This window comes from Cherax quadricarinatus, chromosome 28 (assembly GCF_038502225.1).
Source record: "Cherax quadricarinatus isolate ZL_2023a chromosome 28, ASM3850222v1, whole genome shotgun sequence".
NCBI classification, from domain to species: Eukaryota; Metazoa; Arthropoda; class Malacostraca; order Decapoda; family Parastacidae; genus Cherax; species Cherax quadricarinatus.
Genome location: NC_091319.1, coordinates 23504559 through 23529174, shown reverse-complemented (window position 1 = coordinate 23529174; position 24616 = coordinate 23504559). Strand labels below are relative to the sequence as shown.

Genomic DNA, 24616 nt, shown 5'->3' with positions numbered 1-24616 from the left:
ATAAATGGCACAGTGAGTTGTCTTTACTTTCAATGCAACAAGGAAAATACACAATAAAATAATAGAATGGACTCAATAAACTTGTGCAAAAAATTAAAACAAACACACAATTCACTGAAAAATAAAATAAATTGACAGACAGAATAAAATACTATGCACAGAACAGAGCATAAGAAACTGCACTGTAATAAACTGTATTGCACAACACTGCATAAAATTTTCTGCAAGAAAAACTTTAATAGCAACACAATATTTGCACAAGAATTATTGCAAAATGAGTCTATGTGCAATAATAAAAATTATAACACACAAGAAAAGAAATATATCAAGGAATGAACACTTTAACTCTTAACTGCACTTAAACAACAAGCAAAAGAACAATTTACTTTAAAAGGAGAACTTAAAAATTGCACTAAGAGTGAATTTGTTCAATAAAATATGAAAAATAATAGGTGCTAAAACACACAACAAAAAGAAATACAACACTTACAGTGATGCAGAGCACAAAACATCAACATAAACTCAGTACTAGAATTTTCTTGCAATGAAACTTGATGTTTTTTAAAAAAATTTTGTAAACAGATTTCTTGCTGGAGCTTTAAAAATGGCACTATTGTCTGTGGAAATAAGACAAATTAAACACTGGCTGAATGGAAAAATATGAACACAAGAATGTTCAACACACAGGGAACAAACAAAAATACACAATTGCTAGGAAGAAAAAAAAAATAACAGACAACACTGAGTTGTGATGCAGAATATGAGGTGAAAAATTTACTGAGTTAATTCACTGGAATTCTGAAGTTTAAACACAAGTTCTATACTGCTCATATGTTGCACACACAACAAAGGAAACACTAAGTACTTACTTCAAGTGTGTATAAAAAGAAACACAACACAACAGATATAAAATAATACACGAAAATTAACACTGAATTAAGGAGATTAAAAGAAATTAATGCAATCAGTACATGATAAACACTGAGTCTGATCAAGAGTCACTGAATGTCACTAAGAGAAAAATTCACTGGGAACACAAAAGAAATGTCTCAACACTCGCAAATGTCTCTAAAAAAAAAATATTATAGCTGTAACACTTGAAAAAAAATGAGATTGATGGATTGTTTATATCGTCTTGCTGCTGTCCTCTGCACAGATGATCGTAGAATTGCGCTTAAATCGGCGAGAGACAACACACAGGAGGCTTTTAAAGATGGCGCGCCACTCTCTAGCTCTTGACCCCCTATGTGGTCCTTAAAATATGGTGCTACAACCCTTAGCAGAGCACCAAAACACTGATGAGGTAGGTGAGTTGTAATGGCCGACTGTAGTTGGGTTTGTGGGTGATGGCTGAGCGAGGCGTCTGAGACCGGCAATGATGCGACACACGTGATCGTGAGTGGCTGGGCTTATGGGTTGAACGTCGTAAGCCTCACTGAGAAAACCCACACTGCCACGAAGATAATTCTAAGCCGGCTGGCTTAGGAGAAACCCACGAAATACTACAACACCACAAGGATGACAAGGAGCACTCAGAATGCTTGGAACTTGAATCACAAGCGATGAAGACTAGTCACGTGGCTTGCTTGAGTACTGGGGTAAGACACCTGGGTTAGTTGCTAGCTGGCTTATCTTAACCCTTCACACAGAATAGCTTGACAACTTCACACGAGGAGCACAGCAGGGGTGGAAGCTGGCTTGGCAGGCAAAATAATTGGATGGAGTAGGCTAGGCTGGACTGGACTCGGGTGTTCTGACTCCCCCACCACAGACTGGAAGCTGGCTTATTTTGCAAACTCGGGTCAACCCCTCGGGAGTAATGCAAAAAAGCAGGAAACACTAATACAAAGAGACTGACCAGTGAATAATGTAGAAGCTGGTAGAGTAGCTGGCTTGAGGTAGCTGGATGGGGTGAACCTCGGTAGTCGATAGGCCTACTGGTCACACGAAATGGCCGTCTTGCTGGTCGACAATTTTATCTCCAGAAATCGCTGTAATCGTCAGAATTACAGGCTCACCGCTGTCACCATTTATCGTAAGGGTTCTTGAATGGAGATATCGTAGGTTGAAAGTAGACACACTTGTAGGATGGTAAATATATTGTCAGACTGAGATGAGAGATGGAGCCCGGTGCCAAGCCTGTTCACGTTCTGTAGGTCTGCCGCCGAGTGAGAGCGGGACAAAGGGATCACTGCCCATGTGTATGCCCATGACGTCACTCCAAGCCAAAGGCCTACGAGGGATCTCGTGTCTAAAGCACATGGAGGATACTAATATGCTATGCTATATAATACAGGGAATACAGGGATCAGCAACTATGCTGACATTTCTTCGTAGGACAATCCCCGTAGCTCTGGGACTAGTCTTGTTGCAAACCTTTGCACTTTCTCTAATTTCTTGACGTGCTTGACTAGGTGTGGATTCCAAACTGGTGCTGCATACTCCAGTATGGGCCTGACGTAAATGGTATACAGAGTCTTAAACGAATCCTTACTGAGGTATCGGAACGCTATCCGTAGGTTTGCCAGGCGCCCGTATGCTGCAGCAGTTACCTGATTGATGTGCGCCTCAGGAGATATGCTCGGTGTTATGCTCACCCCCAGATCTTTTTCCTTGAGTGAGGTTTGCAGTCTTTGGCCATCTAAACTATATTGTGTCTGCGGTCTTCTTTGCCCTTCCCCAATCTTCATGACTTTGCATTCGGCAGGGTTAAATTCAAGGAGCCAGTTGCTGGACCAGGCTTGTAGCCTGTCCAGGTCTCTTTGTAGTCCTGCCTGATCCTCATCCCATTTGATTCTTCTGTGTGTGTGTGTTTTGTGTGTGTGTGTGTGTGTGTGTGTACTCACCTATTTGTGGTTACAGGGGTCGAGTCATAGCTCCTGGCCCTGCCTCTTCACTGATTGCTACTAGGTCCTCTCTCTCCCTGCTCCATGAGCTTTATCATACCTCGCCTTAAAACTATGTATGGTTCCTGCCTCCACTACTTCACTTTCTAGACTATTCCACGGCTTGACTACTCTATGACTGAAGAAATACTTCCTAACATCCCTTTGATTCATCTGAGTCTTCAACTTCCAATTGTGACCTCTTGTGTCTGTGTCCCATCTTTGGAACATCCCGTCTTTGTCCACCTCGTCTATTCCGCGCAGTATTTTATGTCGTTATCATGTCTCCCCTGACCCTCCTGGCCTCCAGTGTCATCAGGCCAATTTCCCTCAACCTTTCTTCGTAGGACAATCCCCGTAGCTCTGGGACTAGTCTTGTTGCAAACCTTTGCACTTTCTCTAATTTCTTGACGTGCTTGACTAGGTGTGGATTCCAAACTGGTGCTGCATACTCCAGTATGGGCCTGACGTAAATGGTATACAGAGTCTTGAACGAATCCTTACTGAGGTATTGGAACGCTATCCGTAGGTTTGCCAGGCGCCCGTATGCTGCAGCAGTTATCTGACTGATGTGCGCCTCAGGAGATATGCTCAGTGTTATACTCACCCCCAGATCTTTTTCCTTGAGTGAGGTTTGCAGACTTTGGCCATCTAAACTATATTGTGTCTGCGGTCTTCTTTGCCGTTCCCCAATCTTCATGACTTTGCATTTGGCGGGGTTAAACTCAAGGAGCCAGTTGCTGGACCAGGCTTGTAACCTGTCCAGGTCTCTTTGTAGTCCTGCCTGATCCTCATCCGATTTGATTCTTCTCATTAACTTCACATCGTCCGCAAACAAGGACACTTCTGAGTCTATCCCTTCCGTTATGTCATTCACATATACCAAGAACAGCAGAGGTCCTAGGACTGACCCCTGTGGAACCCTGCTTGTCACAGGCGCCCACTTTGACACCTCATCACGTACCATGACTCGTTGTTGCCTCCCTGTAAGGTATTCTCTTATCCATTGCAGTGCCTTTCCTGATCCTCTAGCTTTTGCAGTAACCTCTTGTGAGGAACTGTGTCGAAGGCCTTCTTGCAGTCCAAAAAAATGCAGTCGATCCACCCCTCTCTCTTTTGTCTTACTTCTGTCACCTTGTCATAAAACTCTAATAGGTTTGTGACACAGGATTTTCCCTCCCTGAAACCATGCTGGTTGTCAATTATACACTTGTTTCTTTCCAGGTGCTCCACCACTCTCCTCCTGATGATCTTCTCCATGACCTTGCATACTATGCACGTTAGTGATACAGGTCTGTAGTTTAGTGTCTCATGTCTGTCTCCCTTTTTAAAAATTGGGACTACATTTGCCATCTTCCATACCTCAGGGAGTTGCCCAGTTTCAAATGATGTGTTGAAGATCTTCGTTAATGGTACACACAATGTCTCTGCTCCCTCTTTAAGGACCCACGGAGAGATGTTGTCTGGTCCCACCGCCTTTGAGGTGTCAAGTTCGCATAGCAGCTTCTTCACCTCCTCCTTGGTTATATGTACCTCATCCAGCACTTGCTGGTGCACCCCCCTGCTCTGATTTCCTGGAGTCCTACTGGTTTCCACTGTAAATACTTCTTTAAATCTTGTGTTGAGCTCCTGACATACCTCCCGGTCGTTTCTTGTGAATTCCCCATCACCCTTCCTCAGTCTGATTACCTGGTCCTTGACTGTTGTTTTCCTCCTGATGTGGCTGTACAACAGCTTCAGATCAGTCTTGACTTTCGATGCTATGTCATTTTCGTATTGCCGCTGAGCCTCCCTTCTTATCTGTGCATATTCGTTTCTGGCTCTTCGGCTAATCTCTTTATTTTCCTGAGTTCTCTGTCTTCTGTACCTTTTCCATTCTCTAGTACATCTAGTTTTTGCCTCCCTACACCTTTGGGTGAACCAAGGACTTATTCTGTTCTTCCCATTATTTCTGTTTCCCTTGGGAACAAACCTCTCCTCTGCCTCCTTGCATTTTGTTGCCACATAGTCTATCATTTCTTGTACTGGTTTTCCTGTCAGTTACCTCTCCCACTGAATGTCTTGAAAGAAGTTCCTCAAGCCTGAGTAGTTCCCCCTTTTGTAGTTTGGTTTTTCCCACCCTATTCCTGCTGCTCTCTCCACTTGGAGCTCAACTATGTAGTCGAAGCACAGAACCACATGATCACTAGCTCCCAGGGGCCTTTCATACATGATATCCTCGATGTCAGAACTACTCAAGGTGAATACAAGGTCCAGTCTTGCTGGTTCATCCTCTCCTCTCTCTCTCTGGTAGTGTCTCTAACATGTTGATGCATGAGGTTTTCCAGTACCACATCCATCATCTTGGCTCTCCATGTTTTGGGACCCCCATGGGGCTCCAGGTTTTCCCAGTCAATCTCCTTGTGATTGAAATCACCCATAACTAGTAATTTTGCTCCCCCCATGTGTGCTCTCCTGGCCACCTCGGCTAGTGTGTCGACCATTGCTCTGTTGCTCTCATCGTATTCTTCTCATGGCCTCCTGCAGTTCTGTGGTGGGTTGTACATTACTGCAATTATCACCTTATGTCCCTCAGACTGGATTGTTCCTACTAAGTAGTCCCTTTCGCCCGTGCCATCCATTCCTTCCATTTTCTCAAACCCCCACTGGTCTTTAATGAGCAGTGCAACTCCTCCTCCCCGTCTCCTCCCTCTGTCTTTCCTGAGGATTTGATATCCGGATGGAAAGATTAAATCTGTTATTATTCTGGTGAGTTTTGTTTCTGTGAGTGCTATTATGTCTGGGGATGTCTCCTTGATTCTTTCGTGCCACTCCTCATACTTATTTGTTATTCCATCTGCATTTGTATACCACACCTTCAACTTCTTTTCTAAGATTTTGGTCTGGGAGGTGTATTGGGGTTGGGGAAGTGGGAGACCTGATAAGGAACTATGGGTGGTTGCTGTGGGGGTGGAGTTTGTAATGCAGTGGGTGGGGGCATTGGATGTGGCATGGGTGTTTTGGTTTAGAGTGTTTGGTTGCACTGGGGTTGACCTGGTTGAGAGGCTTCTATAGGAAGTTGTGAGGGAGGCTGTATTTGATCTTCCTGTGTCTGTGATCTCCTGTCTGTCTTCTCCATCCCCACTCTTTCCTCCTTTCGCCTTTGTACCATCTCTCTCTGTTTCTTCCTTTCTGCTTGTGTTCTGTCGCGGTCAAGATACACCTTCCTGTATGCTGGCATGTCCCTTAATCGTGCTTTCTCCTGCAGGATCCTGTTCTGAGTCGTGTGTGTGTGTGTGTGTGTGTGTGTATGTGTATGTGTATGTGTGTGTGTGTGTGTGTGTGTGTGTGTGTGTGTGTGTGTGTGTGTGTGGGTGGGTGGGTGTGTGTGGGTGTGTGGGTGTGTGGGTGTGAGGGTGTGTGTGGGTGTGTGTGGGTGTGTGTGGGTGGGTGTGTGTGTGTGGGTGTGTGTGGGTGTGTGTGGGTGTGTGGGGGTGTGTGTGGGTGTGTGTGGGTGTGTGTGGGCGTGTGTGGGTGTGTAGGTGTGCGTGCGCACACTAGGCTACGCTACTCTTTTGAAGATTATAAACAATTTTTTCACAATCAATTCCTTATTAATATACACTAATATATACTATATAATATTAATTGTGTACACTTGTGTTTGTGTGTGTGTGTGTTTACTAGCTTGTCGTTCTTTGAAAAAGAGGGGGGGGGTCACGTTAACACTATTTGTTATTGTTATTGTTTCACCGGTACTCTCCCGGCCCAGATCTCCGCACACTAGGCTACTTTACTTTTTGAAGATTATAGGATTATTTTTTCTCACTCAATTCCTTATTAATATATACTAATGTTTATTATAATAATAATTACGGGTGCACACGTGTGTTTGTATGTGCGTACTTGTTTACTAGCTTGTCGCTGTCAGGGGGGGTCACTAGGCTACACAACTCTTCTGGAGTTTACCTGGAGATATTTAGATAATTTACTAAACATTATCAGGGTTACCACTATCTATCTCCTGGTACTGAAATAGGGAGAGAGTGATGGCATAGCAACAACCAGCAGGGCGAGACACTGAGACTTTAGACACTAACCAAAATTAACCACAAATAGGCAAGTGATGTCTGCACAACAATGTAGGTTCCTGCTGGTCGGCTGCTATCAACTCCTTCAATTTTGTAACTCCTTCAGGAACTTTATCATGCATTCAAGTTTTTATTTTCTTTTTCTTTTAAGACTTGGTATTCCCTCTTTTTTCTTTAGTACAGTATTATGGTCATAACAAGTCTGATGATGTTAGCTACATTCACAACACCAACAGCTGGGGATTGACTAATTTTTTCTTACTTTCAGTATTTACTTAATCATTTTTTATGACCTTATAACTACACTTCTGTTATAACCAACTAACATATGTATTTGTTAATATTTCAGATCACACCGTTAACCCAATTAACTGTTTGGATATTTTGTGTCAACACTGCGGCCAGCAGCCTGATCAGCTGACTGCTACCCTCCCTCACTCACAATTCATTCAAATTTAAATTGTAAAATTCTTGATCTTATCACATTATTCGCACTCTTGAAAGCTATTACACTCTTGTAGATATGTTCACTGATTCACTCACGTACGATGACCGCTAATAATATCTTAGGACAGCCAATAGAACGCTAAATCCTGGGATACGCTAAATCAGCGATACTGCTTCACGTGTGTGTGTGTACTCACCTATTTGTACTCGCCTATTTGTGGTTGCAGGGGTCGAGTCATAGCTCCTGGCCCTGCCTCTTCACTGATTGCTACTAGGTCCTCTCTCTCCCTGCTCCATGAGCTTTATCATACCTCGCCTTAAAACTATGTATGGTTCCCGCCTCCACTACTTCACTTTCTAGACTATTCCACGACTTGACTACTCTATGACTGAAGAAATACTTCCTAACATCCCTTTGATTCATCTGAGTCTTCAACTTCCAATTGTGACCTCTTGTGTATGTGTCCCATCCCTGGAACATCCTGTCTTTGTCCACCGTGTCTATTCTGCGCAGTATTTTATATGTCGTTATCATGTCTCCCCTGACCCTCCTGGCCTCCAGTGTCGTCAGGCCGATTTCCCTCAACCTTTCTTCGTAGGACAATCCCCGTAGCTCTGGGACTAGTCTTGTTGCAAACCTTTGCACTTTCTCTAATTTCTTGACGTTCTTGACTAGGTGTGGATTCCAAACTGGTGCTGCATACTCCAGTATGGGCCTGACGTAAATGGTATACAGTGTCTTGAACGACTCCTTATTGAGGTATCGGAACGCTATCCGTAGGTTTGCCAGGCGCCCGTATGCTGCAGCAGTTATCTGATTTATGTGCGCCTCAGGAGATATGCTCGGTGTTATACTCACCCCCAGATCTTTTTCCTTGAGTGAGGTTTGCAGTCTTTGGCCATCTAAACTATATTGTGTCTGCGGTCTTCTTTGCCCTTCCCCAATCTTCATGACTTTGCATTTGGCAGGGTTAAACTCAAGGAGCCAGTTTCTGGACCAGGCTTGTAGCCTGTCCAGGTCTCTTTGTAGTCCTGTCTGATCCTCATCCGATTTGATTCTTCTCATTAACTTCACATCATCTGCAAACAAGGACACTTCTGAGTCTATCCCTTCCGTTATGTCGTTCACATATACCAAGAACAGCACAGGTCCTAGGACTGACCCCTGTGGAACCCCGCTTGTCACAAGTTAGTGTGCATGTGTGTGTGTGTGTGTGTGTGTGTGTGTGTGTGTGTGTGTGTGTGTGTGTGTGTGTGTGTGTGTGTGTGTGTGTGTGTGTGGACGTGGACCCACAGCCTCGGAGAAGTGAATAAATAGGCTTCAAGGAAGAATATTTGGATTTCTTCCTGAAGCCGTTTGAATATCCCACTTCCCCTACCACCCCATCTTTTCATTCTTTTTTACCAATATTATATATTATTACATAATATGGTACAATATATATCAATATCAATATATATCAATATAAATATATATATATATATATATATATATATATATATATATATATATATATATATATATATATATATATATATATATATATATATATGCAAATACACAACAGTTCAACATTATTTGTTAAAAGGAATGGGCCAAGGATTTTGTGTAACAGTCCTCCATGTGATACCTCAGACAAATATCTTCTGAAATACTTGGTATTATACATCTGCTGCATCGGTTTTTGCCCAAATCTGTGTATATGTAATTGATGAATTGTGGTAATTTTGTGCCTAGTTGTCGAAGAATGTTGAGAAGCCAAGGATAATTACCCTCTCCGGAAATTTGACATTATTAAGAAATTGGCCAGCAAGGTGACTTCTTGTTGTGGTATGTCTCGTGATGAACAGCATGATCTGGTCCACGTCAACTTACTGTGGTATGTCTCGTGATGAGCAGTATGATCTGGTCCACGTCAACTTACTGTTGTATGTCTCGTGATGAGCAGTATGATCTGGTCCACGTCAACTTACTGTTGTATGTCTCGTGATGAGCAGTATGATCTAGTCCACGTCAACTTACTGTGGTATGCCTTGTGATGAGCAGTATGATCTGGTCCACGTCAACTTACTGTTGTATGTCTCGTGATGAGCAGTATGATCTGGTCCACGTCAACTTACTGTTGTATGTCTCGTGATGAGCAGTATGATCTGGTCCACGTCAACTTACTGTGGTATGCCTTGTGATGAGCAGTATGATCTGGTCCACGTCAACTTACTGTTGTATGCCTTGTGATGAGCAGTATGATCTGGTCCACGTCAACTTACTGTTGTATGTCTCGTGATGAGCAGTATGATCTAGTCCACGTCAACTTACTGTGGTATGCCTTGTGATGAGCAGTATGATCTGGTCCACGTCAACTTACTGTTGTATGCCTTGTGATGAGCAGTATGATCTGGTCCACGTCAACTTACTGTTGTATGTCTCGTGATGAGCAGTATGATCTGGTCCACGTCAACTTACTGTGGTATGCCTTGTGATGAGCAGTATGATCTGGTCCACGTCAATGTGGTACTTGCTTCGTGATTAATATTATTCTGATTCAGGTTAGTTATTAAACAATTTATAATATAAATATGATCAGCTACCAGAGCTGCAAGTGCTATTGGTAACAGCTGTGTTGCTCTTCATTCTGTTGTTGCTGTTGTTACTGTTGCTGCTGTTTCTGCTGCTACTGTCCTTAGTATTGATGTCGCTACTATCCTTGGTATTGATGTTGCTACTGTCTTTGGTATTAATGCTGCTACTGTCCTTAGTATTAATTCTGATACTTTCCTTGTTATTACTGCTGCTATTGTCCTTGGTATTAATGCTGCTACTGTACTTGGTATTAATGCTGCTACTTTTCTTGGTATTAATGCTGCTAATTTCCTTGGTAATAATGCTGCTACTTTACTTGGTATTAATGCTGCTACTGCTCTTGGTGTGAATGCTGCTAGTGTCCTTGGTGTTAATGCTGTTACTTTCCTTGGTATTAATGCTGCTAAATTCCTTGGTAATAATGCTGCTACTGTCCTTGGTGTTAATGTTGTTACTTTCCTTGGTATTAATGCTGCTAAATTCCTTGGTAATAATGCTGCTACTTTCCTTGGCATTAATACTGCTACTTTCCTTGGTATTAATGTTGCTACTTTCCTTGGTATTAATGCTGCTACTTTCCTTGGTATTAATGCTGCTACTTTCCTTGGTATTAATGCTGCTACTTTCCTTGGTATTATTGCTGCTACTTTCCTTTGTATTAATGCTACTACTGTCCTTGGTATTAATGCTGCTACTTTCCTTTGTATTAATGCTACTACTGTCCTTGGTATTAATGCTACTACTGTCCTTGGTATTAATGCTGCTACTTTCCTTGATATTAATGCTGCTATTGTCCTTGGTATTAATGCTGCTACTGTCCTTGGTATTAATGCTGCTACTTTCCTTGGTATTAATGCTGCTACTGTCCTTAGTATTAATGCTACTACTGTCTGTGGTATTAATGCTGCTACTTTCCTTGATATTAATGCTGCTACTGTCCTTGGTATTAATGCTGCTACTTTCCTTGGTATTAATGCTGCTACTTTCCTTGGTATTAATGCTGCTACTGTCCTTGGTATTAATGCTGCTACTTTCCTTGGTATTAATGCTGCTACTGCCCTTGGTATTAATGCTGCTACTGTCCTTGGTGTTAATGCTACTACTGTCCTTGGTATTAATGCTACTACTGTCCTTGGTATTAATGCTACTACTGTCCTTGGTATTAATGCTACTACTGTCCTTGGTATTAATGCTGCTACTGTCCTTAGTATTAATGCTACTACTGTCCTTGGTGTTAATGCTACTACTGTCCTTGGTATTAATGCTACTACTGTCCTTGGTATTAATGCTACTACTGTCCTTGGTATTAATGCTACTACTGTCCTTGGTATTAATGCTACTACTGTCCTTGGTATTAATGCTACTACTGTCCTTGGTGTTAATGCTACTACTGTCCTTGGTATTAATGCTACTACTGTCCTTGGTATTAATGCTACTACTGTCCTTGGTATTAATGCTACTACTGTCCTTGGTATTAATGCTATTACTGTCCTTGGTATTAATGCTACTACTGTCCTTGGTGTTAATGCTGCTACTTCCGCTATTTCTGTTGCCACTGTCAGCCACAGCACCGTGTCTTCCTTTGCAGATGACACCCGAATCTGCATGACAGTGTCTTCCATTGCAGACACTGCAAGGCTCCAGGCGGACATCAACCAAATCTTTCAGTGGGCTGCAGAAAACAATATGAAGTTCAACGATGAGAAATTTCAATTACTCAGATATGGTAAACATGAGGAAATTAAATCTTCATCAGAGTACAAAACAAATTCTGGCCACAAAATAGAGCGAAACACCAACGTCAAAGACCTGGGAGTGATCATGTCGGAGGATCTCACCTTCAAGGACCATAACATTGTATCAATCGCATCTGCTAGAAAAATGACAGGATGGATAATGAGAACCTTCAAAACTAGGGAGGCCAAGCCCATGATGACACTCTTCAGGTCACTTGTTCTATCTAGGCTGGAATATTGCTGCACACTAACAGCACCTTTCAAGGCAGGTGAAATTGCCGACCTAGAAAATGTACAGAGAACTTTCACGGCGCGCATAACGGAGATAAAACACCTCAATTACTGGGAGCGCTTGAGGTTCCTAAACCTGTATTCCCTGGAACGCAGGAGGGAGAGATACATGATTATATACACCTGGAAAATCCTAGAGGGACTAGTACCGAACTTGCACACGAAAATCACTCACTACGAAAGCAAAAGACTTGGCAGACGATGCACCATCCCCCCAATGAAAAGCAGGGGTGTCACTAGCACGTTAAGAGACCATACAATAAGTGTCAGGGGCCCGAGACTGTTCAACTGCCTCCCAGCACACATAAGGGGGATTACCAACAGACCCCTGGCAGTCTTCAAGCTGGCACTGGACAAGCACCTAAAGTCAGTTCCTGATCAGCCGGGCTGTGGCTCGTACGTTGGTTTGCGTGCAGCCAGCAGCAACAGCCTGGCTGATCAGGCTCTGATCCACCAGGAGGCCTGGTCACAGACCGGGCCGCGGGGGCGTTGACCCCCGGAACTCTCTCCAGGTAAACTGCTTGTGTTGTTAGAGTTGCTACTTCCACAACTGCTCATACTGCTACTACTACAAGAGTCAGGCAGTTTCAGTAATGCACAAGATCTGTTCTTAAATTCGCTGATTGTTTTTTTTTTTGCTGAATATATCAGGTTTCAGATGTAAATCTCATCCTTCTTCAAGGCATATTCCAGTCATTTACCTTTTACCTTATTCCTTGTAATGACCCTCGTATTGTAGATAGTCTTAATGACCTTGGTGTAGCAGATAGTCTTTTTAGTATGATAATAAGATGTTATCTTCATTGTAGAATAATAAGAAAATATTATAACCTTTATACTATAATAATAAGGTAAAAGGACCCCAATGGAAATAAGTCACTCTGTCTGACTTTTTTGGGTTATCCTAGGTTCTCTACACATATGCTGCTATGTATGATAATTCTATGTAACTGTATTTGTGTATACCTGAATAAACTTACTTACTTACTTACTATCATCTTCATCAGCACTCCCCCTAGCAACTCCCTCACCCTCCATCTCCTCCTTCACTTCCTCCATCTGGTACCTCTTCCATTAGTTCCCTCTCCCTTACTCTCACTCCCCGATCTCTGTTTTATATTTCACACATTCAATCTTGTTTCTGACCCCTCCCATCCCTTCCTTCAGAGTCATCCTCCGTCTTTCCCTCCGCTTGCTCCCTCACCCTAACTACCTCCCACCACCCTTTCTCACTATCAGTCCTTCTTGTGGGAGAGGCCATCCGAGTGATGACAATTCTCAAGTAACTGTATCTCCAATTCTCCTGTTAGCAAATATTACAGAATATATAGGTAATATTTATGTAATATTTTTGTGACCTAATTCATGTTAGTATAAATAACTCATTACAACTGTAACCAGATATAAACATGTAAATAGTCCACTACAGCTTTAAACCTGTTTAGCTATCAGAACCTTGGGTCCCAGTTCCTGGACCCATTATGTGTCTCTAATGTTTTAACTACCACCCGCAGGATGGATATAGGGTGCCTAATAAAGATATAAACTAACTGTAAGCAAACCTCAGAAGATCTTGTGACTCAACTCGTCCTCTACGAACTGTGTCACTTCACATATGGTCTACACACTGCTGGTGTTCCCACTATGTATCATACAGAGCAGTGTAGTAGGACACTGCTGGTGTTCCCACTATGTATCATACAGAGCAGTGAAGCAGCACACTGCTGGTGTTCTACTATGTAACTATCATACAGAGCAGTGTATCAGCACACTGCTGAGGTTCCCACATTGTAATTATCATACTGAGCAGTGTAGCAGCACACTGCTGGTGTTCCACTATGTAACTATCATACAGAGCAGTGTAGCAGCGCACTGCTGGTGTTCCACTATGTAACTATCATACAGAGCAGTGTAGCAGCACACTGCTGGTGTTCTACTATGTAACTATCATACAGAGCAGTGTAGCAGCACACTGCTGGTGTTCCCACATTGTAACTATCATATGGAGTAGTGTAGCATCACACTGCTGGTGTTCCCGCATTGTAACTATCATATGGAGTAGTGTAGCATCACACTGCTGGTGTTCCCACATTGTAACTATCATATGGAGTAGTGTAGCATCACACTGCTGGTGTTCCCACATTGTAACTATCATATGGAGTAGTGTAGCATCACACTGCTGGTGTTCCCACATTGTAACTATCATATGGAGTAGTGTAGCATCACACTGCTGGTGTTCCCACATTGTAACTATCATATGGAGTAGTGTAGCATCACACTGCTGGTATTCCCACATTGTAACTATCATATGGAGTAGTGTACCAGCACACTGCTGGTGTTCCCACATTGTAATTATCATATGGAGTAGTGTAGCAGCACACTGCTGGTGTTCCCATATTGTAACTATCATATGGAGTAGCGTAGCATCACACTGCTGGTATTCCCACATTGTAACTATCATACGGAGTAGTATAGCATCACACTGCTGGTGCTCCCACATTGTAACTATCATATGGAGTAGTGTAGCATCACACTGCTGGTGTTCCCACATTGTAGCTATCATACAGAGCAGTGTAGCAGCACACTGCTGGTGTTCCCACATTGTAACTATCATATGGAGTAGTGTAGCATCACACTGCTGGTGTTCCCACATTGTAACTATCATATGGAGTAGTGTAGCATCACACTGCTGGTGTTCCCACATTGTAACTATCATATGGAGTAGTGTAGCATCACACTGCTGGTGTTCCCACATTGTAACTATCATATGGAGTAGTGTAGCATCACACTGCTGGTGTTCCCACATTGTAACTATCATATGGAGTAGTGTAGCATCACACTGCTGGTGTTCCCACATTGTAACTATCATATGGAGTAGTGTAGCATCACACTGCTGGTGTTCCCACATTGTAACTATCATATGGAGTAGTGTAGCAGCACACTTACGTTGTATCCAATTTTGTTTATTATTTAAAAACAATTGTCTTTCCCTTGCTTCTTTATTATATATCTCAGTGCGGTGCACACCTACTTCCATTCCATCGTTTCCCCCCTGTATCCTCTTCCCAACTCACTGTTTACTCTCATCCACTTTCCACCTCCTTCTTCCCTCTTTCCTCAACCTTAACTTCCACTTATCTACCTCTAGTACCTCTTCCTCCCTCCCTTTCCTAACAACACAACTTCTTGCTTCTATATTCATCTCCTTCTATATCTATGTTTGGTCACCTCATCCTTACCTTTTCCCCCCTCTTCTCTTTTTCATAACCTCAATCCTCTGCCTACTCACCTCCCTCTCTCCACTGCCTTCCCCTCCCACAACCTTAACTTCCCCACACCCATCGCTTCCCACAACCTTCCTCTCCCACAACATTCCTACCCTCTCGCTACGCCACTTCCATCTGCCTACATCCTGCCTTTCCCTCCTTCCGCACACCCCTACCTCTGAGCCGCCCCAGAAACGGAACCTCCACAAAGTGCAAATTCTAACCACACAATAGAGTAAAAAAACTAATGTGAAGGACTTTGGAGTGATAATGTCAGAGGATCTTACCTCCAAAGATTACAATAGTGTCACTATTACATCTGCGAGGAAAATGAAAAGATGGATAATGAGAACTTTCAAAATAAGGGGTGCCATGTCAATGATGATCCTATTTAAGTCACGTATTCTTTCTAGGCTGGAATATTTTTGTACACTAACAGCCCAATTTAAGGCAGGTGAAATTGCAGATCTAGAGAATGTATAGAGAACCTTCACTGCATGTATAAGTTTAGTCAGGCACCTTAATACTGGGAACTTTCACTGAACTTATAATTTTAGTCAAGCACCTTAATTACTGGGAACACTTGAAATCTCTGGAACGAAGGTGAGAAAGATACATCATAATCTGCACCTGGAAAATCCTCGAGGGCTTAGATCCAAAGCTGCACATAGAGAAAGTCACTACGTACAGAAGCAAAAGACCGGGTAGACGGTGCAACATACCCCCAGTGGAAAGCAGGGACGCCATGAATTCACTGAGGAAAAAGACACAATAAGTGTCCGAGGCCCAAGACTATTCAATAGCCTCCTAACATACAAAAGGGAAATTACCAATTGACACCTGGCTGTCTTAAAGAGGGAGCTGGACAGATACCTAAAGTCAGTACCCGATCAGTCGGGATGTGGTTCGTATGTTAGATTGCGTGCGGCCAGCAGTAACAGCCTAGTTAATTAGGCCCTGATCCACGGGGAGGCCTGGTCGAGGACCGGGCCGCGGGGGTGTTGATCCCCGTAACAACCTCCAGGTAGACTCCTCAATTCCGATCTTCATCCCCTTACTCTTCTCTCGCTTCCCCCCCCCCCTTCCCCCCTCCCATCTAACTCCAACAGAACACTTTCTTTTGGCCTTGTCACCCTCAGCACAGGTCAGTGACCCCCGTCCTTCACACCTCTCCCTCCCTACACTGCTGTTGTTGATGTTGATCTTGCTGATGTTTCTGCTACTGCTGTTGCTGTTGTAAATGTTGTCGCTGCTGTCACTACTTCTATTGTTGTTCTTGCTGATGATGTTGCACTTACTGTTATTGCTGCTACTGCTGTTCTTGCTGCCGCTTCAGCTGTTACTGCTATTGCTGTCGTTATTGCTGCTGCTGTTTCTGCTGCTGCTACTGCTTCTGTCGCTGCTGCTACTGTTGCTAGATAAGGAAGTGAGATGAGTGAGTTAGAGAAAGCTGCCTTGAATATTCAGTGAAGGACACAGGGAGAGTAAGTACAAGGGTGAGATTAACACCATGGAGAGGGAGGAAGTGATGGAGGGAGTGATGGAGGGAGTGATGGAGAGAGTGATGGAGGGAGTGATGGAGGAAGTGAAGGAAGGAGTGATGGAGGGAGTGAAAGAGGGAGTGATGGAGGGAGTGAAAGAGGGAGTGATGGAGAGACGTAGTGAAGGAGGGAGTGGTGGAAGGAGGGAGTGGTGGAGGGAAGGAGTGGTGGAGGGAGGGAGTGGTGGAGGGAGTGAGTGGTGGAGGGAGGAAGTGGTTACCTGGAGGTTACCTGGAGGTTATTCCGGGGATCAACGCCCCCGCGGCCCGGTCCATGACCAGGCCTCCCGATGGATCAGGGCCTGATCAACTAGGCTGTTACTGCTGGCCGCACGCAGTCCAACGTACGAGCCACAGCCCGGCTGATCCGGCACTGACTTTAGGTATCTGTCCAGCTCTCTCTTGAAGGCAGCCAGGGGTTTATTGGCAATTCCCCTAATGCTTGATGGGAGGCTGTTGAACAGTCTTGGGCCCCGGACACTTATGGTGTTTTCTCTTAGTGTACCAATGGCGCCCCTACTTTTTATTGGCGGCATTTTGCATCGCCTGCCCAGTCTTTTACTTTCGTAGGGAGTGATTTCTGTGTGCAGATGCAGGTGCAGATGGTGGAGGGAGGGAGTGGTGGAGGGAGGAAGTGGTGGAGGGAGAGAGTGGTGGAGGGAGGAAGTGGTGGAGGGAAGGAGTGGTGGAGGGAAGGAGTGGTGGAGGGAAGGAGTGGTGGAGGGAAGGAGTGGTGGAGGGAGGGAGTGGTGGAGGGAGGGAGTGGTGGAGGGAGGAAGTGGTGGAGGGAGGGAGTGGTGGAGGGAGGGAGTGGTGGAGGGAGGGAGTGGTGGAGGGAGGAAGTGGTGGAGGGAGGGAGTGGTGGAGGGAGGAAGTGGTGGAGGGAGGGAGTGGTGGAGGGAGGGAGTGGTGGAGGGAGGGAGCGGTAAAGGGAGGGAGTGATGGCGAGAGTTTGTGGCAGTAGATGTATGTTCAAGGTACATATAATCAGAGGAAGAGAAAAGATGTAAACTAGAGAGAGAGAGAGAGAGAGAGAGAGAGAGAGAGAGAGAGAGAGAGAGAGAGAGAGAGAGAGAGAGAGAGAGAGAGAGAGAGAGAGAGAGAGAGAAGCTCCCTCTACAGGTGAAGACAAATAATGACAGAGCTACAGAAATGGAAGATACTTAACTAACAAGATGGATTTTATACTGACGACAGCAAAGAAATTAATGAAATACTGAAATCTCACTATGACTCGGTGTTCAATGAGCAGTTAATCAGAATAAATTTAGGTCAACAATTCTTTATGAACGAAACTCAAAAACCCTGTTAATATCTCCAGAATTTCTGTCATAGTCCAAATCCCACTAGACTTCGAAAAACCCAGTGATAACATGCCCGTGTACTCTGCCCCAGGCTTAGACTTGTGGAACTCCGTGTTCATCAAGAACTGCAAAAAAACCTCTATCATGTTTCTTAAATATAGTGTGGAGAGGGAATCTAGACACGGGAGGGGAGGATGCATCCCACAGTCATTAAGAAGCAATGGATATTGTCCCACTCCACAAAGGTGGCAGCAAAGCAGTGACAAAGAACTATAGATGGCATTAATGCCCCACAGAAAATCTTTGAAAGTTAACCACATGGATTCACAACAATTGCACAACCCAGGGCAACAGTTACTGTGACTGGGATGCGAGAGGCAAATTGCTCCTGCAGCTCGCAACTATTGGGCCACAACAACGTGGTCTTGGATGCATGGGAAGATAAGCAAAATATGGATTTAGCACACACAGACTTTGCAAAAATTTTCGACAAGTGTGATCATGGTGTAATAGCACACAAAATATGTGCTACAGGAATAGCTGGGAAAGTGGGTAGGTAGATCTATTTTCTAACAAATAGAATACAAAGAGTTATAAGAAGCAGAGTTAATTTTGAGGCCGCCACAGTAAAAAAAACTCTGTTCCTCAAGGCACAGTGCTTGCCCCCATCCTGTTCCTCACTCTCATATCTGACAGCAACAGGGACATAAATCATAGATAGCATCCTATCATCCTTAGCACACGATACTAGAATTTGTATGAAAGTGTCATAAACTGAAGACACTATAAATCTCCAAGCTAATATAAACCAAGTCTTCCAGTGTTTGTAGGAAACAATATGATGCTCAATGATGACATATTTCAGTTACCCTGTTATGGAAAATTTGAGGAAATAAAAGACTGGGAGGAATATACAACTAACCTCTCAACAGAGTGAAAACTCATCGTGAAAGACTTAGGAGTGATAACGTCAGAGGATCTCACTTTCAAGGATCACGACAGCGTCATTATCACAATAGCGATAAAAATAACAGGAGGCCATGAGATGCCAAACCAAAGTCACTTGCTCTCTTTGGGTTGGAACACTGCTGTACACTGACAGCCACTTTTAAGGCAGATAAAACTGCAGAGCTAGAGAATGTAGAGAGATCTTCACTGTATTTATAAGTTCAGCCAAACACCTAAATTTGCGCCTGAAAAATCCTAGGATTAGTCCCCAGTTTCAACACAGAAATCACTGCCAATGAAAGCAAGAAGCTCGGCAGATGGTGAAAAATATTCCAATGAATAAATGTAAGGAAGATTACCACAAACCCCTGGTTGTCTTCAAGCGGGAACTGGATAAGGTCCTAAAGTCATTTCCTGATCAGCCAGACTCTGGTTCGTACGTTCGACTGCATGTGGTCAGCAGTAACAGCATGGTTGATCAAGTTTGATCCACAAGGAGGCCTGGTCATGGACAGGGCCACAGGGGCGTTGATCCCCGGAACACCTTCCAGGTAGACTCCAGGTGGAGGGAGTATGTGGCGAAGGACAGGGACAGGAGCGATAGAAGAAGCGGAAGGGAGTGGTGGAGGGAGGGAAAGATGGAGTGCCGGAGGGAGGGAGGAAAGAGACAATGGAGAAATAAGAATTAATTTTGACTAGCGTAGTGTGAAGGTGAAAATGTACTCTCATACTCACTGTCTCTCTCCATCACTCACTCTCATCACTCTCTCTATCACTCTCATCACTCTCTCCATCACTCACTCTGTTACTCACCCTCTTACTCTTTAAATCACTCGTAGTCACGTCACTCAGACTAACGTGGACGTTCACATCAAACATGAGTATTAGAGCGAGTAAGGAACGTGATGCAGCAAGTGTTCACTGTAACAGTGAACAATGTTCAAATACATTCCAAAGTTACGAGGCGGTCCCAGGAGCTGAAAGCTCCTGGGACCGCCCCCCTGGGATTGTATATTTTTGGATTGGAAGAAGGAGCAGACAGGAATTACTGGGAAAGCACTACAGTGGATCTAGGAATACTTAACCTGAAGGAAGCAACAAGTTAGTGTCGAGGAGGAGGTATTGGAATGGGGAAGTGTGACGAGTGGGGTTCCACAACGGTCAGTACTTGTTCCAGTTCCACTTCTTGTAAAGGTTAACAACGTAGCAGAGGAACTCGAGTCAACGTTGTCTTTGTTCGCAGATGATGTGAAACTAACGAGGAGAATACGAACAAGAGAAGACCAGGAAAGATTACAAATGGGTCTGGACAAAGTATTTAATTGGTCTGGCAAGTGACTATTTGAACTTAACCCCAACAAATGAAATATTATGAACACCTGAGAAAGGCAAAGACGTCGGGAAACATACACTGTTAACCACAGAGAGTATTTAAGCCAGCTGCCCCAGCCAACGTGTTGAGCATGATCTCACGTAGCAGCAAAAGAGGGTGTGGTAGGTCTTGTTGCCGGAGAGGGAAGGTTAACCTGTGTATATGTTGTCACTGTTAGGAACTTACATGGTCTAACATCCAGGTTGGTTTCCAGTACCTGGAGTACTGGAAAACTAAACAAGTGTTAAGTAACTAACGCAGAGTGTAAGGAAACACACAGACAATCACTTGACAGTTTCATTCACACGAGTCCACTGAGTGAGAAACAACAATCATGTAATGATGATGATAATTGAAGGTGTTAGTGTCATGACTTAATCTGATTTAACAATGGTGTTGTGAACACATTTCTTCATTTAATAACAATGATAACTAGTAAGTTTTTTCACGTATGTATATATATATATATAAATATATATATATATATATATATATATATATATATATATATATATATATATATATATATATATATATATATATATATACACACACGAGTGTAAGACACCGTTGTTGATGCAGAGTCATGGAACTCTCAACATTACTGGTACAAAATCATCATTATGGTGGCAATCCTGGATTTCAAACTTTTCTGCTCTGAGATTCCTGACCAGAAAAGTGTGAAAAAATCAACTGAAAAGAAAGAGCTTGTTAGGATTTTTTTCCTCAGATTGTAGTTACATGTGACTTAATGCCCTTGAACCACCAAGTTTTTGAATTTATTGATGACTTATGGAAAAAAATCGCATGCAAAATAAAAAAAATAAACATTAATGTAAAGCCCTTTAAGAAAACTAGAATAAGTTGAGAAATTAGTGCAAATTTATTTAGGTAAAGGTGCACATATGTACAGGTGCACATATGTACAGGTGCACATATGTACAGGTGCACATATGTACAGGTGCACATATGTACAGGTGCACATATGTACAGGTGAACATATGTACAGGTGCACATATGTACAGGTGCACATATGTACAGGTGCACATATGTACAGGTGCACATATGTACAGGTGCACATATGTACAGGTGCACATATGTACAGGTGCACATATGTACAGGTGCACATATGTACAGGTGCACATATGTACAGGTGCACATATGTACAGGTGCACATAGGTACAGGTGCACATAGGTACAGTTACACAAATTTAAGTGATTACAATTATCATACATAGTAACATGTGTAAATTAAATAGGATAACACCAAAAAAAAAGAGTCAAACGAAGGAATCTAATGTTAACTAATATATATAATGGAAACAAAAGTGAAAGAGGCAAGAAGAATGTAGTGTATGATACAATGTTGAAAACATCTGAGAAAGCAATCAGAAAATGATGATATTAACAGAATGTTGCATTATGAGCTAGCCAATGGAAATAAGTCACTCTGACTTTTTTGGGTTATCCCAGGTTCTCTACACATATGCTGCTATGTATGATAATTCTATGTAACTGTATTTGTGTATACATGAATAAACTTACTTACTTAGCTTACATTTGCAAGTATTCGTGTTGGTACGACCCAAGTGGACAACTTAACACTTAAGTGATGACACTTTCATCGACGTTGTTATACGGTACACTTTAAAATTAGTTAGGTAAGATTCGTCAGGAAACAGGACAAGAGTTTCTTGACACGGGTCTTAGTCATATAATGACCGGCCACTGGAGCTTTTGGTCACCTGACCGAGGCCTTCCTCTGGCTTACCCATCTACCCTTTAAATGTTAAGATAATTAAGTGATACTTCACTACATACTCTATAAAAAATATCGCAAAATATATGAATGTAACAGACAGGAAAAATAAGATTGTGGGGATACCAACCTGCTGCTTACCAGCTGTGGGGCTACTTACCAGCTGTGAGGCTGATTACCAGCACTACAACTGGTGAGCAGTTGGTTACCAGCACCACAGCTGGTGAGCTGTTGGTTACCAGCACCACAGCTGGTGAGCAGTTGGTTACCAGCACCACAGCTGGTGAGCAGTTGGTTACCAGCACCACAGCTGGTGAGCAGTTGGTTACCAGCACCACAGCTGGTGAGCAGTTGGTTACCAACACCACAGGTGGTGAGCAGTTGGTTACCAGCACCACAGCTGGTGAGCAGTTGGTTACCAGCACCACAGCTGGTGAGCAGTTGGTTACCAGCACCACAGCTGGTGAGCAGCTGGTTACCAGCACCACAGCTGGTGAGCAGTTGGTTACCAGCACCACAGCTAGTGAGCAGTTGGTTACCAGCACCACAGCTGGTGAGCAGTTGGTTACCAACACCACAGGTGGTGAGCAGTTGGTTACCAGCACCACAGCTGGTGAGCAGTTGGTTACCAACACCACAGGTGGTGAGCAGTTGGTTACCAACACCACAGGTGGTGAGCAGTTGGTTACCAGCACCACAACTGGTGAGCAGCTGGTTACCCGCCTCTCGTGCTGCTCACTGCACCATCAGTTCCCTATCTTAGTGTATTCACAATATCCTGTAAGTAACCTCAGTTTGCACTGACAAAAACTACAGGGTAAATTACTTCATATTCCCACAAAAGATGATACCCATCTCGGTAACAAGTGACTAACATCAATATCTGATGATTCTAACATACATCTGCATTAAGAACTTATCAACTGATGGTATCTATTAGACTTACCAGCAGGAACGATTTATTTTCCTTTATATTTTTCTTATTCCTTGCTTCCTTTATCACTGATCTTCAACATCATAAAAGGTATTATTAAACTGTCTTGTTTCTCACATGTATCATTAGTTATTCCTGAATTTATATTAAAGTTTTTTTTATTTACATCACATTTTCAAAAGTGAAGCCTTAAAGTCTATTTGGTTCTTAGTCTCAGTTTTTCTATCGTATCCACTCGTTTACTACCTCTTTTTCTGCTTTCATTCTAATCTTGACACATACATATGTATACCGTTGTAACTCTTCTGAAAAGCCATGTTTCACACTGTATATAATCATAAAACGAAAAACTCATAAGCTTGCTCAAAGGCAACTTACCTCAAGTTTAATACTTATATTTTTCTCTCAGTTGGTTATATTCACAACAGTTGCCTCGTTGTTATTAAACTTACCTTACATAGCTTATGACAGAAGTATTCTGCCTACACATTATAATTTAAAAACAATTCTGTAAAAATATTCTCGATATATGTGATACCTGTAACTAGGCAGTAATATACAAACAATAACTAGTACTAATAATAAGCAATAACTAGTAATAATAACAAGAAATAACTAGTAATAATAACAAACACTAACCAGTAATAATAACAAACAATAACTAGTAATAATAACAAAAAATATATTCTATGAATATACATAATATTAATAATGATCACAATTACTACAGGGTATTCTAAAAGCTGAACACTGATACAATATATGACTTACCAGAAGATTTTCTTCGCCTTTCCTGAAGCGCGTGTCTTTTAAGTTGAAAATGGTTTACAATACCGACAAGTTGATGATTAAGACACATGTGCAACAGCTGTGTATCTCTGTTGTTGATGTCGAAGGTGAGGTGGAAGATGCCGAAGGTATCTGTTGCATATGTCTTAATCATTAGCCAGAGTGTGTTCATAAAGTTACATGAACGTCACGTGTGAGCGCCTTACCTGCAATACCTGAAGGATGTTTTCAGGGGTCATCGCCCCCGCTGCCCGCTCCCACAAGAGGACTCACTCTCGTCACATATCCTGAGAGAAATTATACAATGGTGTTAAGCTTTTTCTCCCATATCAAGAGATACAGAACAGCAACAAAAACTGAGTATTGTTAGTTTATATATGTTTGTGAGTCTTGGCTCAGTGTTTTAATTGTTTTTGCAATTTAATCCTTATGAGGGCCAATGTAAGGAAACTTTGTGATAGGCTTCCTTGTCCCGTGGCTTGGTTTGCAACACGCGCTACATACATCGAGTGTCCGTGGTTCGATCCCCAACACGGGTGGTAATGCTGGGCATGTTTCTTCACATCTTCTATCCTTGTTCACCTAGCAGTAAGTAGGTACCTGGTTGTTAGTCGACTGTTGTGGGTCACATTCTGGGGGACAAGACTGAAGGACAACAATGGAAATAAGACAGACAGTCCCAAAATGGTCAAGT

At 42.9% G+C, this 24616-nt stretch overlaps 1 protein-coding gene across 2 annotated transcripts in view; it reads right to left on the bottom strand.

Moving 5' to 3' along the window:
- The window catches only part of LOC128693346 (protein PBDC1), a 438868-nt gene extending 414672 nt beyond the window's left edge, over window positions 1–24196 (bottom strand). Inside the window, exon 1 of one of the 2 annotated variants that reach the window (XM_053783034.2) lies at window positions 24129–24196. In XM_053783034.2, the coding sequence (XP_053639009.2) occupies window positions 24129–24161 (33 nt within the window). In that variant the 5' untranslated portion in view covers window positions 24162–24196. The remainder of the gene's footprint in view (window positions 1–24128) is intronic. The other variant, XM_070089483.1, reaches the window with a different exon arrangement.
- Window positions 24197–24616: the final 420 nt, after the last annotated feature.